Genomic DNA, 16,625 nt, shown 5'->3' with positions numbered 1-16,625 from the left:
CTAAATCCACAAATTTAATATACATGTCATAGTTTAGAGGAAATTTCATAAACGTATCATTTTAAATTTATCATCAAAATGAACTCGAAATAGGGCGATGGACAAAAGCACAAAAAGAATTAAAATTGGAGGACCAAAAAATTGGTTATTACAATGGGGGACCAAATATGTATTTAAAAATTAATAAGAGGATAAAATGTATATTTCAACCATTATTTTATTTTTTTTTAAATAAAGAAGGCCTAGAAGAGGGAACTACTAGACCAAATGGAATTGATAAAAAAATGGACCATAAAAGAGAGAGGGGACCAAACAAAAACCTTCTCAAGGTGATACATACCTAAAATTCCAAAATGTGTAATTGAGTAAACTAGGTTAAAGTTGGCTAAACTATGTTCATATTGGTTTCTTTCGTAAAAATGCGAGAAATCATAAACATTAATGTTGCGAGTGAGAGATATACAATTGTTTCATGTTTCATGTGTTACTTAAACACCCATGAACCACCTATAAGCATTTATTCCTCTATTCCCAATTTTCTAAAGTCAAATAAAAACCTTTAAAACCTATTTTATTTGTTTTAATTTTGAAAATTTATAAATTAATGATTGTCTTTAAAAATTATTTAAAACAAATTAGATAATCAAATAATTTTTATTATTTTAAAATTTAAATTATGGTCACCTTTTTTTAAATCTTCCTATTTTTATTCTTACATATTTGATCTATCTATTTATCTAATTTTATACAAAAATAGATAGATTTAAAGGCAGAGAGAGAGAGAGAGAGAGAGAGAGAGAGAGAGAGAGAGAGAGAGAGAGAGAGAGAGAGAGAGAGAGAGAGAGAGAGAGAGAGAGAGAGAGAGAGAGAGAGAGAGAGAGAGAGAGAGAGAGAGAGAGAGAGAGAGAGAGAGAGGGCTAAACAATAATCCTAAAGATTAAACAAAGAGTTAATTTGGGAGATCTAGTTTATTATAAATAAAGTCTTCCCTAAGAAACGTGGAAACACGAACCCACTTGATATTCTCTTAAGCATGTAAGCCAAATTTAGGGGAGAGAGAAAGATCCCAATAAGTTAACTTTTAAATTGGAGGTCCAAAATTTTATTTAAAAATAATACAAGAATAAAAAAAGTCTAAGTCTTTACTTTTTATTCCTCAATTCTCAAAATAAAAACTCAAAACATTTATCCAAAATCACTTGGATTGGATGGCCAGGGTCACTTCATGTTAAACCAAATGTACTGGGTTGAAATCCAGCTTTGGACACAAAGGAGTGTAAAATCCTCTAGGAATAGTTTTCCGCCTATTATGGTTTTACAAAGCTCGAGGAAAAGGATACCCGTTGAAAAAAAAAATCAAAACATTTGAAACAATTTTAGTTTACTTTATTTTTTCAAACATATGAATTAATTATAATTTGTATAACTTTATCTCTTTTGGATAGCTTTAAAATCAATAGATTTGATTTACCAAATATTGGTTTAACCCATTCTCTCATTTTGTTATCCATATTTTTTTAATCAATTTCTATATATATATATATATATATATATATATATATATATATATATATATATATATATATATATATATAATGGAAGATTCACAACAACAACAACAAAATAACACCGAAAATAACAAAGAGATAATTATAAATTATTGCTAAAAACCATATAGTATTTTAAGTGTTGTGAAAAACGATACCAATAACAAAGTATAATAGGGAATTAGGGAAGAGAATAAGAACACAAGAATTGGTTATAACTGCTATTCTTTCACTTTCTCTTAAAACAAGATTACAAGTTTACAAGAATAACAAATAACCCCTCTCACCCTAAATTAGGATTTGCAGCTTAGCAATGATGAGAGACTAGTATGCTATTTATAATAAAACCTAACATACTAACTAATGGGCTTTTTCAGCAAGGCCCATTACACAAGCCAACTTAATAAACAAGCTAACTTAACAAATTAGGGTTTAAGCACTAAAACCTAATTTAACATGCTAACAACCCTAGCATCTTCGACATCTGCATGCTAGACCCATCTTCGACTACAGCATGCACACTTCGACACCAGCATGTGAACAATCCTTCGACTTCATGCTTAACTCTGTCGAACTGTCGAACCAAGAAGCTACCCTTCGACAATACTAGAGTTCGATCCAATATCTCACAAATCTCCACCTTGGACCTAACTCTACTACGTCAAGGAACAAACTAGCTTTCTTCATGCAGCTTTATCAACTGCATACAGTGGAAAAACTTGCAACTCGGCAATGTCTTGGTGATCATATCAGCAGCATTGTCTTCAGTCGAAACCTTCAGCACTTGGACTTCTCCACACTCGATTACTCCTCTGACGAAATGCAGCCTCACATCAATGTGCTTAGTTCGCTCATGATAGGCTGAATTCTTCGACAGGTGTATTGCACTTTGACTATCACATTTAACAGTGATACCTCGACCTTGAAGTTTCAGCTCCTTCGCAAAACCTTCAAGCCACAATGCTTCTTTCACAGCTTCAGTTAGGGCAATATACTCCGCTTCAGTGGTTGATAGAGCAACAACCTTCTGAAGTGTTGCTTTCCAACTAATTGCAGTGCCAAACATAGTGAAAACATATCCAGAAATAGATTTTCTGGAATCCATACAACCTGCATAATCAGAGTCGACATATCCTTCTATTACTGCTTTACTATCTTCACCCAAGGCTCCACCATAAATTAAGACTCTATTCAGAGACCCATTTATGTACCTTAAAATCCACTTCAATGCTTGCCAGTGAGCCTTTCCAGGATTCGCCATGTACCTGCTTACAAGACTGACTGCGTAAGCTATGTCGGGTCTAGTACAGACCATAGCATACATCAAAGAGCCGACTATATTAGCATATGGGATGCTATTCAAATAGACTCTTTCGACATCAGTACTGGGACACTGATCAATACTCAGCTTGAATTGAGGGTTTGTTGGAGTCACAACTGGCTTCGAATTCGACATACCAAACTTTTCAAGAATCTTCCGTAGATATGCCTCTTGAGATAAGCATATCTTCGACTTCTTTCTATTTCTCCGAATGTCAATTCCAAGAATCCTGGAAGCAGCTCCCAGATCCTTCATATCGAACTCCTTATTGAGTTCAGCCTTCACCCTCATCACATCTTCAACACTGTTGCTTGCTATGAGAATATCATCCACATAAAGCAACAAAATAACAAATGAATTACCAGGTCGAAATCTGAAGTAAACGCAGTGGTCGAACTGACTTCTAATGAAACTTATGCGTGCCATGAACTTGTCGAATCTCTTATTCCACTGCCGAGGAGATTGTTTCAGCCCATACAAAGATCTCTTTAACTTGCACACATAATTTTCTTTCCCCTTTTCGACATACCCTTCAGGTTGCCTCATCAGGATCGTTTCATCTAGATCGCCATACAAGAACGCAGTCTTCACATCCATCTGTTCCAGTTCAAGATCGAACTGTGCCACCATGGCAAGCAACATTCGAATGGACCTATGCTTCACAACAGGAGAAAACACATCATTGAAGTCGACACCTTCTTTCTGAGTGAAACCCCTTGCAACTAACCTTGCCTTGTATCTTTTCGACGTCACTCCTTCAATTCCTTCCTTAACTTTGAAAATCCATTTACAGCTGACTAACCTTGCCCCATCAGGTTTCTTGATCAGTTCCCAAGTATGATTATCATGAAGAGATTTCATCTCATCATCCATGGCCTTCAGCCATTCAGTCTTATTTCGACTCCTCATAACTTCCTTATAGTCTCTAGGTTCTTCGTCTAGAACCTCACTTGCAGAGATTAAGGCATAAGCTATAAGATCTGCATATCCAAGTCTTTGAGGTGGCTTGATGACTCTTCTCGACCTATCTCTCGACAATAGGTAGTCATCGTCAGTTTCCTCAACTTCAGCATCTTCTGCTTCTTCTTCGACTTCATCTGGGATATGCAATTCAGCATCAACATGCTCCACCTCAACAGGAATCTCTACTTGTTCCAGCTCTTCGTCAGATGTTTCTGTACTTCGACCAACATCATCAGTTTTCTTAAAAGCCATTTCAGCTTCATTGAAAACTACATCTCGACTGGTGATACACCTCCTGTGACCTGGCTCTAGGCACCATAGCCTATAAGCTTTGACTCCTTCAGGGTATCCCATGAACATGCATTTCAGAGCTCTAGGTTCGACCTTGTCTTGCCTAATGTGAGCATAGGCTATGCAGCCAAATACTCTCAGTTTGTCGAGATCTGGTGGATGTCCCGACCAAACTTCTTCAGGTGTCTTCATATCTAACGCTGTCGAAGGACATCTGTTTATCAGATATGTTGCTGTCGAAACAGCCTCAGCCCAGAACACCTTCTTTAACCCCGCACTAGTCAACATGCATCTGACTCTCTCCAAAATAGTTCGATTAAATCTTTCAGCCAAACCATTTTGCTGTGGAGTACCTGCAGTAGTTCTATGCCTTGCAATACCAGAGGCAGCACAAAAACTGTCGAATGCCTCATTGCAAAATTCAAGGCCATTGTCGGTTCTCAACCTCTTGACCTTTCTGCCAGTCTGATTTTCAACCAGAGTCTTCCAACTTTTGAAATTCTCAAAAGTTTCATCCTTAGTCTTCTGGATGAATACCCATAATTTTCTGGAATAATCATCTACTATGGATAGAAAATACCTTGCTCCTGAATGTGATGGACACCTTGCAGGCCCCCAAAGATCAGCATGGATGTAATCAAGGGATCCATGTGTTCTTTGTTTGCCTTTGTTGAACTTCACTCTGCAAGATTTTCCAAGTACACAGGGTTCACAAAACTTCAGCTTTTCGATTTTGTCTCCACCAAGCAGATTTTGTTTCCCTAATTCGACCAGACCCCTTTCACTGACATGGCCCAATCTCATGTGCCAGATTTCTGTTTTCGACAAAGGTTTCGTGGATGCAACATTTGTCGAACCACTTACAACTTCAGCCTCAAGGGTATACAAGCCTTGTTTCTTCACGCCTCTCAAGACTTCCTTCGAACCCTTCATGACTCTTAGGATACTTTTCTCTCCTTGGAAAACATATCCTTTCTTGTCGAATTCACCAAGAGAAAGCAAATTTCTCTTCAAATCAGGAACATACCTGACTTCAGTCAACAACTTTATTGACTCATCATGGAGCTTGAATCTCACAGATCCAACACCTGCAATCTTGCAAGCCTTGTTGTTTCCCAGTAATACTGATCCACCATCTTGATCACATAATTCCTCGAACAAGTCTTTGTTTGGAGTCATGTGCCAAGTGCAACCTGAATCCATAATCCACTCCTTCTTAGAGTCACTGCTTGAAACCACAAGAACATCAGATGATTCGAAATCATCTTGAACAATGGCAGCGTTGCCATTATCCTTACCTCCATGATATTTCAAGCGTTCAGGGCACACCTTTCTTGTGTGACCCTCCTTCTTACAATGGTAGCATCGAATGCCAGATGCTTCGCCACTGTAAGTCTTCGACTGGCTTTTGCCTTTCTTCTTGTCGAACTTACCATCCTTTCGTAAGAGTTTTCCTTTAACGGCCAAACCTTCGCCAACAGTCGAAGGTTTATGCTCCTTTCGTTCATTCAAGTCCTTAGAGTACAAGGCTGATTGAACTTCTTCAAACGTCAGGGACTCCCTTCCATACAAGAGAGTTTCTTTGAAGTGAGCATGTGATCGAGGCAAAGCGCACAATAGTAACAGCGCTTGATCTTCATCATCGATCTTCACATCAATATTTTCAAGATCAAGAATCAGCTTGTTGAACATATCCAACTGCTCAGCCAATACTTTGTCTTCAATCATCTTGAATGAATACAAAGCTTGCTTCAGGTAGAGTCGATTTACCAGCGATTTGGTCATATACAAACTTTCAAGTTTCACCCATAACCCTGATGCCGTCGTCTCCTTTGATACCTGCCGGAGAACCTTATCACCAAGGCTCAACAGAATTGCGCTGTGTGCTTTCTCGATCATAGTTGTCTTCTCCGCTGCCGTTAATGCAGCATTCATGGCTGCCTCTCCCTTCAACGCTTCCAAACAACCCTGCTGAACCAGTAGGGCTTTCATCTTCAAGCGCCACAGACCGAAATCATTCACTCCGGTGAACTTTTCAATCTCATACTTTGTTGAAGGCATCTTCTCCACGCTCACCGCACCAATTTGTTGTGAAAAACGATACCAATAACAAAGTATAATAGGGAATTAGGGAAGAGAATAAGAACACAAGAATTGGTTATAACTGCTATTCTTTCACTTTCTCTTAAAACAAGATTACAAGTTTACAAGAATAACAAATAACCTCTCTCACCCTAAATTAGGATTTGCAGCTTAGCAATGATGAGAGACTAGTATGCTATTTATAATAAAACCTAACATACTAACTAATGGGCTTTTTCAGCAAGGCCCATTACACAAGCCAACTTAATAAACAAGCTAACTTAACAAATTAGGGTTTAAGCACTAAAACCTAATTTAACATGCTAACAACCCTAGCATCTTCGACATCTGCATGCTAGACCCATCTTCGACTACAGCATGCACACTTCGACACCAGCATGTGAACAATCCTTCGACTTCATGCTTAACTCTGTCGAACTGTCGAACCAAGAAGCTACCCTTCGACAATACTAGAGTTCGATCCAATATCTCACATTAAGTTATTAATTTATAAAAAAAAAAATTAATATTGGCCCTCTAAGTCTATTGGGGGCAATTAGGGCATTTGTGAGACTTTCTTATATTACTCAGGTTTTTGATTTTTTTTTCCAAAACTCTTCCTCAAGTAAGATTTTTTTCAACACTCTCCATCAAGTATTAAATTATCCATAATGCTCCATCTAAAGTGAATGCTGTTTTATCCACATACACTTGTACCCAACACGGGGAAGCATTTTCACATTGGGGCCTTTACTTTTGAGCAACACACTTTTGTGAGAGACACACCACACACACACCCAAAACCTTAAGGTGATAGGTGTGTGGGGCTTTGGCTAATATGCATAGAGATTTTACTTATGCACCATGCATAAGCCTACATAAGCCATTGGATCATGTTTTTAATCCAGTATTGAGTATTGAGTGGTGAGCATTGAGTATTGAGTAATAACAATTGATGTCTAGAGTTTGATCCAATGATCCAAGAGTCCATAATAATCTATGCATGGTGCATAGATTTTTATCTATGCACGGTAACTGCACCCGGTGTGTGGATTCTTTCACCTATAAATGTTCAAGTCTCCACATTCCTAAACAAAGTGAGACTTCCACACACTACTCACACCATGTAATTCATTTTCAACAAAGTCTTATAAATTTATAAAATACTTGAAAAGTTTAAATGTTTTATTAATTTTTTTAAAATTATATCTAAATTTAAATTTTTTGGATTGTAAATAGTTTGATTTAACTTTTAATAATTTTAGTTATTGGGATCTTTACCTTCTTTTCTATCTAATACCTTTAGGTATAGTAAGCTTGAAGTTCGGTCTCCCTCTTTATTCTTATAATTTTTTTCTCTCTTTTAAGTAATATTGTTTTGTTGGCTAAAATATTTTGCTTATTTTGACTAAGATTTTAACTTCATAGAGTTTAAAAATAAAAATTATAAGTATTAAAAGATTTTCACTTAGGAATATATAAATATGAGCTGTGCTTCATTTCTATGCAGTATTAAAATAGTTTCTTTAGGTATTTCTTCAAATTTTTCTTGGATACGTTTCTAGGTTCGAGCTATTGAGAGAACCCCTTCTACGAATGCCTTCAATCAATTTTTTTTAAATATTGTGTTTTTGTTAAAGAACTAGTGCAAAAGTCCTCTAGATTCCTTTCTCTGATTTGGAGATATTTTTGTTTCAATTTATCAAACCATACATTATAAATATGAGTAGGGGTTGAAAAACACTCACGAGAAAGAATAATATTCATTGATGTATTAACTAACAATTTTTGCAGTAATTCTAAGATTCTAATAGTGTGTTTTTTATACATTATTAACCATTTGCAGGGGTTTCTAACTTCCCAAAACCAAATCATTTCAATTTAAATAGAATATGAGTTTTTAATATATATGCTGGCTTAGTTTTTGACCAACTTTCTTGCTGTCATGCCACCACTACATAAATTAATATTTTTTCCACAAAATTTAACAGAAAAGACAGATTAAACTAATTAACCGAAGTGTTTTTAAGGGACTAACATGTAATATTTTTTAGATAAAAGACTAAAGTAAAATATTAAATTAAGTTAAATAACTTCATGACTAATTATGCCAACATATTTCAAACAAACATAATAAATATAACACAACAGATCACTAAAAATACAAGATACTAATTTAGGCAAACGAGCTTGCCCAATTATTATTTTAAATGTTAACAACACACTCAATCTTCTCATTTTGCAAAGCTTTTCATTTTATTGGTTGACTTTCCCATGATTTTTTTACTTCATATTTGCCACATTTCTAAACTGGATGTAGCTAATGAATTTCAACCAATGACAATGCAAAATGTTAGAGAATATGTTGTTAACAATATCACATCACACACAACTATTATAATGAACATACATTCTTATTCAACAACCACGCATTACCTATTTAAATCCTTAGGCACATTTATATTCAGGAGGAACATTTTTTTGACAAGCACTAAGAATTATGCTGAGGCTGATAGGTATATTCAAGTTGATTCCAAGCACATTCGCCTTAAGTGCGATACAAAGACAAGTTGCTGCTTCCAAATCAACCAAACCATCTATTAAAGCACAACATTTACCACCAAAAGGTGGATTTCCATAATTAATCAACCCTAAAAGACCAACACAGTCCCTTAACTTTAAGCTATCTATGGGGCATTGACCTTGTTGTGGAGGTGAGGAAGCAATAGGAGTTGAGGTTGGTGATGGTGGAGAAGCTTGGGCATCCATGAATGTTGAGTAAGAAAGAAGAGAAAGCACTAAAATTATAGAAGAGAATCCGTTAAAAGTCATGACTTATAGTTTTCAAGTTAAATGTAGCAATAATGTGTGTGTTGATTGAGGTTGGATGTGTGAACCTTATTTATAAGCAAGAAAAAAGTGTGGGGTGGACGTTAGAAATCTAATTTGAATGAATAAAGACCGAACGAATTTATTTTCTACCTCATTATTCTTATTTTTGAATACTTTTTTATTGATTAAAAAAATTATTTTATAGATATATTTTTAAAATATATTCTAAAAATAATATATATATATATATATATATATATATGATTTTTTATATATTTTTAAATCAATTTTATAAATAAGTGCGAGATGAATAATAAATTACTCCCACTAACTTCTAAACCTCTCTATTTTACATTAATAATATTTATATTAGTATCTACCATATGAATATTTACTATACATGATATTATTTTTGTAAGTGTCAAATAAGTAAGATGATATTATTATTTGTATGTGTTAAATTAAATACTTGTAACCATCCACTATTTTGAAAATATTTTGCAAACACAATTTTTATAAGTGATATGTATAAATTTATAAATTTTTTTTATTTTTTTTATTATTTACTCTCTATTTTCTTGGAAAAAAATATAATTTACCATGTTTATACATTCTCAGATACCCTATTAGTTTTTTACTTCAAATATTACTTATTTTATTAGTTTTAATTTAAAATTGCAAATACTTTTTGCAAAAAAAATTATTGTAGCAGTAAAACATTAAATAGATAAAACCAATAAAAAAAGAAAAATAAAAGAATAACCTTTTTTTATCAGAATGAATAAACTCATAAGAGAAATGAAACATGAAAAATAAAAGATACAATAACATTTTCATTTATTCATTTCTAAAACTATCTTTTGATTCCTTAATTTTAATTTTTCAAAGATACACTACCCATCGTATTTTTGAGTTAAATTTACTAACATGTCAATGTTTAGATTGACAAACTTAAAATTCATATCATATCTTTGAGAGAAAATTGACGAATAGTCCACTTATATTTGTCGAACAAAACACTTTCACTTAATTAAAATGAACCTCCAAATAAGGCAAAAGAGCAAAACTCAGAAGAAAAAACATTAAAATTAAAGGGTAAAAATATTGATTTTTAAAATGGGGACCTAAACATTATTTCATAAAAAATATGACGAAAAGTGCATTTAAATCTTTCGCACCTCATTTGGGACATGGCAATGCAATTTTGCTGGATTCATCTCGATTTCTTTGGATATCCTCTGAGTAGAACTATGGGTCATTCATAAAGGTCTCTCTCTATCCAAAGATACGAACATTATCGACTTAGCTTGCTACACAAAGTCATCCCTTAGTATCAGTCTCATTGAAACTCCATTGAATAAGTATCATAAACATGCAGTGTTGATTCAAAATATCAATTATATCTTGCTTAAAGATATATATTATGTTTTGAGTTATCTACAACCCCTCTGAAGGAAATCAATGTATGATTATAAGAGAAATCGTGTTGAATATGCTAACATTGATCTCCTGATTCAGAACTCCTCTCATCACAAATTGAGTAGCATCCTTGAAATCAACGTTACATGAACTTTATTTTTAACACTATAGTTTGTTTCTCGTTTTTAATAATTTTAAACTTTGTTACAAAAAGACATTTATTTTTCTCTTCCATATTTTCAAAAGTTAAAATCAAAGGCTCTAAAACCTTTTAAGTATATGAAAAAAAAATCCTAGAGACAACATGCTGCATAAAAATAAATGAAATTGTGATGGTTCAATTTTAAGAGCATGTTATATAATCCCATAATTTATTTTATGTTGAGTCTTGGACCCTAACTATATTTCTCTGTCAATTTTGTTCACGTGACAATGTCTAAATCCACAAATTTAATATACATGTCATAGTTTAGAGGAAATTTCATAAACGTATCATTTTAAATTTATCACCAAAATGAACTCGAAATAGGGCGATGGACAAAAGCACAAAAAGAATTAAAATTGGAGGACCAAAAAATTGGTTATTACAATGGGGGACCAAATATGTATTTAAAAATTAATAAGAGGATAAAATGTATATTTCAACCATTATTTTATTTTTTTAAATAAAGAAGGCCTAGAAGAGGGAACTACTAGACCAAATAGAATTGATAAAAAAATGGACCATAAAAGAGAGAGGGGACCAAAAAAAACCTTCTCAAGGTGATACACACCTAAAATTCCAAAATGTGTAATTGAGTAAATTAGGTTAAAGTTGGCTAAAATATGTGCATATTGGTTTCTTTCGTAAAAATGCGAGAAATCATAAACATTAATGTTGCGACTGAGAGATATATACAATTGTTTCATGTTTCATGTGTTACTTAAACACCCATGAAACACCTATAAGCATTTATTCCTCTATTGCCAATTTTCTAAAGTCAAATCAAAACCTTTAAAACCTATTTTATTTGTTTTAATTTTGAAAATTTATAAATTAATGACTGTTTATAAAAATTATTTAAAAAATTAGATATTTAAATAATTTTTATTATTTTAAAATTTAAATTATGGCCACCTTTTTTTAAATCCTCATATTTTTATTCTTACATATTTGATCTATCTATTTATCTAATTTTATACAAAAATAGATAGATTTAAAGGCGAAGAGAGAGAGAGAGAGAGGGCTAAACAATAATTCTCAAGATTAAACAAAGAATTAATTTGGGAGATCTAGTTTATTATAAATAAAGTCTTCCCTAAGAAACGTGGAAACACGAACCCACTTGATATTCTCTTAAGCAGGTAAGCCAAATTTAGGGGAGAGAGAGAAAGATCCCAATAAGTTAACTTTTAAAATGGAGGGTCCAAAATTTTATTTAAAAATAATTAAAGGATAAAAAAAGTCTAAGTCTTTACTTTTTATTCCTCAATTCTCAAAATAAAAACTCAAAACATTTATCCAAAATCACTTGGATTGGATGGCCAGGGTCTCTTCATGTTAAACCAAATGTACTGGGTTGTAATCCAGCTTTGGACACAGAGGATTGTAAAATCCTCTAGGAATAGTTTTCAGCCTATTATGGTTTTACAAAACTCGAGGAAAAGGATACCCGTTGAAAAAAAATCAAAACATTTGAAACAATTTTAGTTTGCTTTATTTTTTCAAACATATGAGTTAATTATAATTTGTATAACTTTATCTCTTTTGGATAGCTTTAAAATCAATAGATTTGATTTACCAAATATTGGTTTAACCCATTTTCATTTTGTTATCCATATTTTTTTTTAATCAATTTCTATATATATATATATATATATATATATATATATATATATATATATATATATATATATATATATATATATATATATATATATATATATATATATATATATATATATATATATATGTAATGGAAGAATCACAACAACAACAACAAAATAACACCGAAAATAACAAAGAGATAATTATAAATTATTGCTAAAAACCATATAGTATTTTAAGTTATTAATTTATAAAAAAAAATTAATATTGGCCCTCTAAGTCTATTGGGGGCAATTAGGGCATTTGTGAGACTTTCTTATATTACTCATATTTTTGATTTTTTTTCCAAAACTCTTCCTCAAGTAAGATTTTTTTCAACACTCTCCATCAAGTATTAGATTATCCATAATGCTCCATCTAAAGTGAATGCTGTTTTATCCACATACACTTGTACCCAACACGGGGAAGCATTTTCACATTGGGGCCTTTCCTTTTGAGCAACACACTTTTGTGAGAGACACACCACACACACACCCAAAACCTTAAGGTGATAGGTGTGTGGGGCTTTGGCTAATATGCATAGAGATTTTACTTATGCACCATGCATAAGCCTACATAAGCCATTGGATCATGTTTTTAATCCAGTATTGAGTATTGAGTATTTAGTGGTGAGCATTGAGTATTGAGTAATAACACTTGATGTCTAGAGTTTGATCCAATGATCCAAGAGTCCATAATAATCTATGCATGGTGCATAGATTTTTATCTATGCACGGTAACTGCACCCGGTGTGTGGATTCTTTCACCTATAAATGTTCAAGTCTCCACATTCCTAAACAAAGTGAGACTTCCACACACTACTCACACCATGTAATTCATTTTCAACAAAGTCTTATAAATTTATAAAATACTTGAAAAGTTTAAATGTTTTATTAATTTTTTTAAAATTATATCTAAATTTAAATTTTTTGGATTGTAAATAGTTTGATTTACCTTTTAATAATTTTAGTTATTGGGATCTTTACCTTCTTTTCTATCTAATACCTTTAGGTATAGTAAGCTTGAAGTTCGGTCTCCCTCTTTATTCTTATTATTTTTTTCTCTCTTTTAAGTAATATTGTTTTGTTGGCTAAAATATTTTGCTTATTTTGACTAAGATTTTAACTTCATAGAGTTTAAAAATAAAAATTATAAGTATTAAAAGATTTTCACTTAGGAATATATAAATATGAGCTGTGCTTCATTTCTATGCAGTATTAAAATAGTTTCTTTAGGTATTTCTTCAAATTTTTCTTGGATACGTTTCTAGGTTCGAGCTATTGAGAGAACCCCTTCTACGAATGCCTTCAATCAATTTTTTTTAAATATTGTGTTTTTGTTAAAGAACTAGTGAAAAAGTCCTCTAGACTGCTTTCTCTGATTTGGAGATATTTTTGTTTCAATTTATTAAACCATACATTATAAATTCGAGTAGGGATTGAAAAACACTCACGAGAAAGAATAATATTCATTGATGTATTAACTAACAATTTTTGCAGTAATTCTAAGAATCTAATAGTGTGTTTTTTATACATTATTAACCATTTGCAGGGGTTTTTAACTTCCAAAAACCAAATAATTTCAATTTAAATAGAATATGAGTTTTTAATATATATGCTGGCTTAGTTTTTGACCAACTTTCTTGCTGTCATGCCACCTCTACATAAATTAATATTTTTTCCACAAAATTTAACAGAAAAGACAGATTAAACTAACCGAAGTGTTTTTAAGGGACTAACATGTAATATTTTTTAGATAAAAGACTAAAGTAAAATATTAAATTAAGTTAAATAACTTCATGACTTATTATGCCAACATATTTCAAACAAACATAATAAATATTACACAATAGACCACTAAAAATACAAGATACTAATTTAGGCAAACAAGCTTGCCCAATTATTATTTTAAATGTTAAAACCACACTCAATCTTCTCATTTTGCAAAGATTTTCATTTTATTGGTTGACTTTCCCATGATTTTTTTACTTCATATTTGTCACATTTCTAAACTGGATGTAGCTATTGAATTTCAACCAATGACAATGCAAAATGTTAGAGAATATGTTGTTAACAATATCACATCACACACAACTATTATAATGAACATACATTCTTATTCAACAACCACGCATTACCTATTTAAATCCTTAGACACATTTATATTCAGGAGGAACATTTTTTTGACAAGCACTAAGAATTATGCTGAGGCTGATAGGTATATTCAAGTTGATTCCAAGCACATTTGCCTTAAGTGCGATACAAAGACAAGTTGCTGCTTCCAAATCAACCAAACCATCTATTAAAGCACAACATTTACCACCAAAAGGTGGATTTCCATAATTAATCAACCCTAAAAGACCAACACAGTCCCTTAACTTTAAGCTATCTATGGGGCATTGACCTTGTTGTGAAGGTGAGGAAGCAATAGGAATTGAGGTTGGTGATGGTGGAGAAGCTTGGGCATCCATGAATGTTGAGTAAGAAAGAAGAGAAAGCACTAAAATTATAGAAGAGAATTCGTTCAAAGTCATGACTTATAGTTTTCAAGTTAAATGTAGAAATAATGTGTGTGTTGATTGAGGTTGGATGTGTGAACCTTATTTATAAGCAAGAAAAAAGTGTGGGGTGGACGTTAGAAATCTAATTTGAATGAATAAAGACTGGACAAATTTATTTTCTACCTCATTATTCTTATTTTTGAATACTTTTTTATTGATTAAAAAAATTATTTTATAGATATATTTTTAAAATATATTATAAAAATAATATATATATATATATATATATAAATATATATATATATATATATATATATATATATATATATATATAATTTTTTATATATTCTTAAATCAATTATATTAATAAGTGCGAGATGAATAATAAATTACTCGCACTTACATCTAATCCTCTCTATTTTACATTAATAATATTTATATTAGTATCTACCATATGAATATTTACTATACATGATATAATTATTTTTGTAAGTGTCAAATAAGTAAGATGATATTATTATTTGTATGTGTTATATTAAATACGTGTAACCATCCACTATTTTGAAAATATTTTGCAAACACAATTTTTATAAGTGATATGTATAAATTTATAAATTTCTTAATTTTTTTTATTATTTACTCTCTATTTTCTTGAAAAAAATATAATTTATCATGTTTATACATTCTCAGATACCCAATTAGTTTTTTACTTCAAATATTACTTATTTTATTAGTTTTAATTTAAAATTGTAAATACTTTTTGCTAAAAAAATTTATTGTAGTAGTAAAACATTAAATAGATAAAACCAATAAAAATAAATAAAAATAAAAGAATAACCTTTTTTTTATCAAAATGAATAAAGTCATAAGAGAAATGAAACATGAAAAATAAAAGATACAATAACATTTTCATTTATTCATTTTTAAAACTATCTTTTGATTCCTTAATTTTAATTTTTCAAAGATACACTACCCATCGTATTTTTGAGTTAAATTTACTAACATGTCAATGTTTAGATTGACAAACTTAAAATTCATATCATATCTTTGCGACAAAATTGACGAATAGTCCACTTATATTTGTCGAACAAAACACTTTCACTTAATTAAAATGAACCTCCAAATAAGGCAAAAGAGCAAAACTCAGAAGAAATAACATTAAAATTAAAGGGTAAAAATATTGATTTTTAAAATGGGGACCTAAACATTATTTCATAAAAAATATGATGAAAAGTGCATTTAAATCTTTCGCACCTCATTTGGGACATGGCAATGCAATTTTGCTGGATTCATCTCGATTTCTTTGGATATCCTCTGAGTAAAACTATGGGTCATTCATAAAGGTCTCTCTCTATCCAAAGATACGAACATTATCGACTTAGCTTGCTACACAAAGTCATCCCTTAGTATCAGTCTCATTGAAACTCCACTGAATAAGTATCATAAACATGCAGTGTTGATTCAACATATCAATTATATCTTGCTTAAAGATATTATGTTTTGAGTTATCCACAACCCCTCTGAAGGAAAACAATGTTTGATTATAAGAGAAATCGTGGTGAATATGCTAACATTGATCTCCTGATTCAGAACTCCTCTCATCACAAATTGAGTAGCATCCTTGAAATCAACGTTACCTGAACTTTATTTTTAACACTATAATTTGTTTCTCGTTTTTAATTATTTTAACTTTGTTACAAAAAGACATTTATTTTTCTCTTCCATATTTTCAAAAGTTAAAATCAAAGGCTCTAAAACCTTTTAAGTATAGGAAAAAAAAACCTAGAGACAACATGCTGCATAAAAATAAATGGAATTGTGATC

At 31.6% G+C, this 16,625-nt stretch overlaps 2 protein-coding genes across 2 annotated transcripts; both read right to left on the bottom strand.

Annotated features, from left to right (window-relative positions):
- Positions 1-8,308: 8,308 nt before the first annotated feature.
- On the bottom strand, positions 8,309-9,062 carry LOC131655140 (pEARLI1-like lipid transfer protein 3). The gene has a single exon (XM_058925045.1). It carries the CDS (start codon positions 9,034-9,036, stop codon positions 8,653-8,655), a length of 384 nt encoding a protein of 127 aa, XP_058781028.1. The 5' UTR covers positions 9,037-9,062; the 3' UTR covers positions 8,309-8,652.
- Positions 9,063-14,450: 5,388 nt separating this feature from the next.
- LOC131657714 (cortical cell-delineating protein-like) lies at positions 14,451-14,771 on the bottom strand. The gene has a single exon (XM_058927080.1). It carries the CDS (start codon positions 14,769-14,771, stop codon positions 14,451-14,453), a length of 321 nt encoding a protein of 106 aa, XP_058783063.1.
- Positions 14,772-16,625: the final 1,854 nt, after the last annotated feature.

This window comes from Vicia villosa, linkage group LG3 (genome assembly GCF_029867415.1).
Source record: "Vicia villosa cultivar HV-30 ecotype Madison, WI linkage group LG3, Vvil1.0, whole genome shotgun sequence".
NCBI classification, from domain to species: Eukaryota; Viridiplantae; Streptophyta; class Magnoliopsida; order Fabales; family Fabaceae; genus Vicia; species Vicia villosa.
This window is presented reverse-complemented; position numbering and strand designations above follow the sequence as displayed.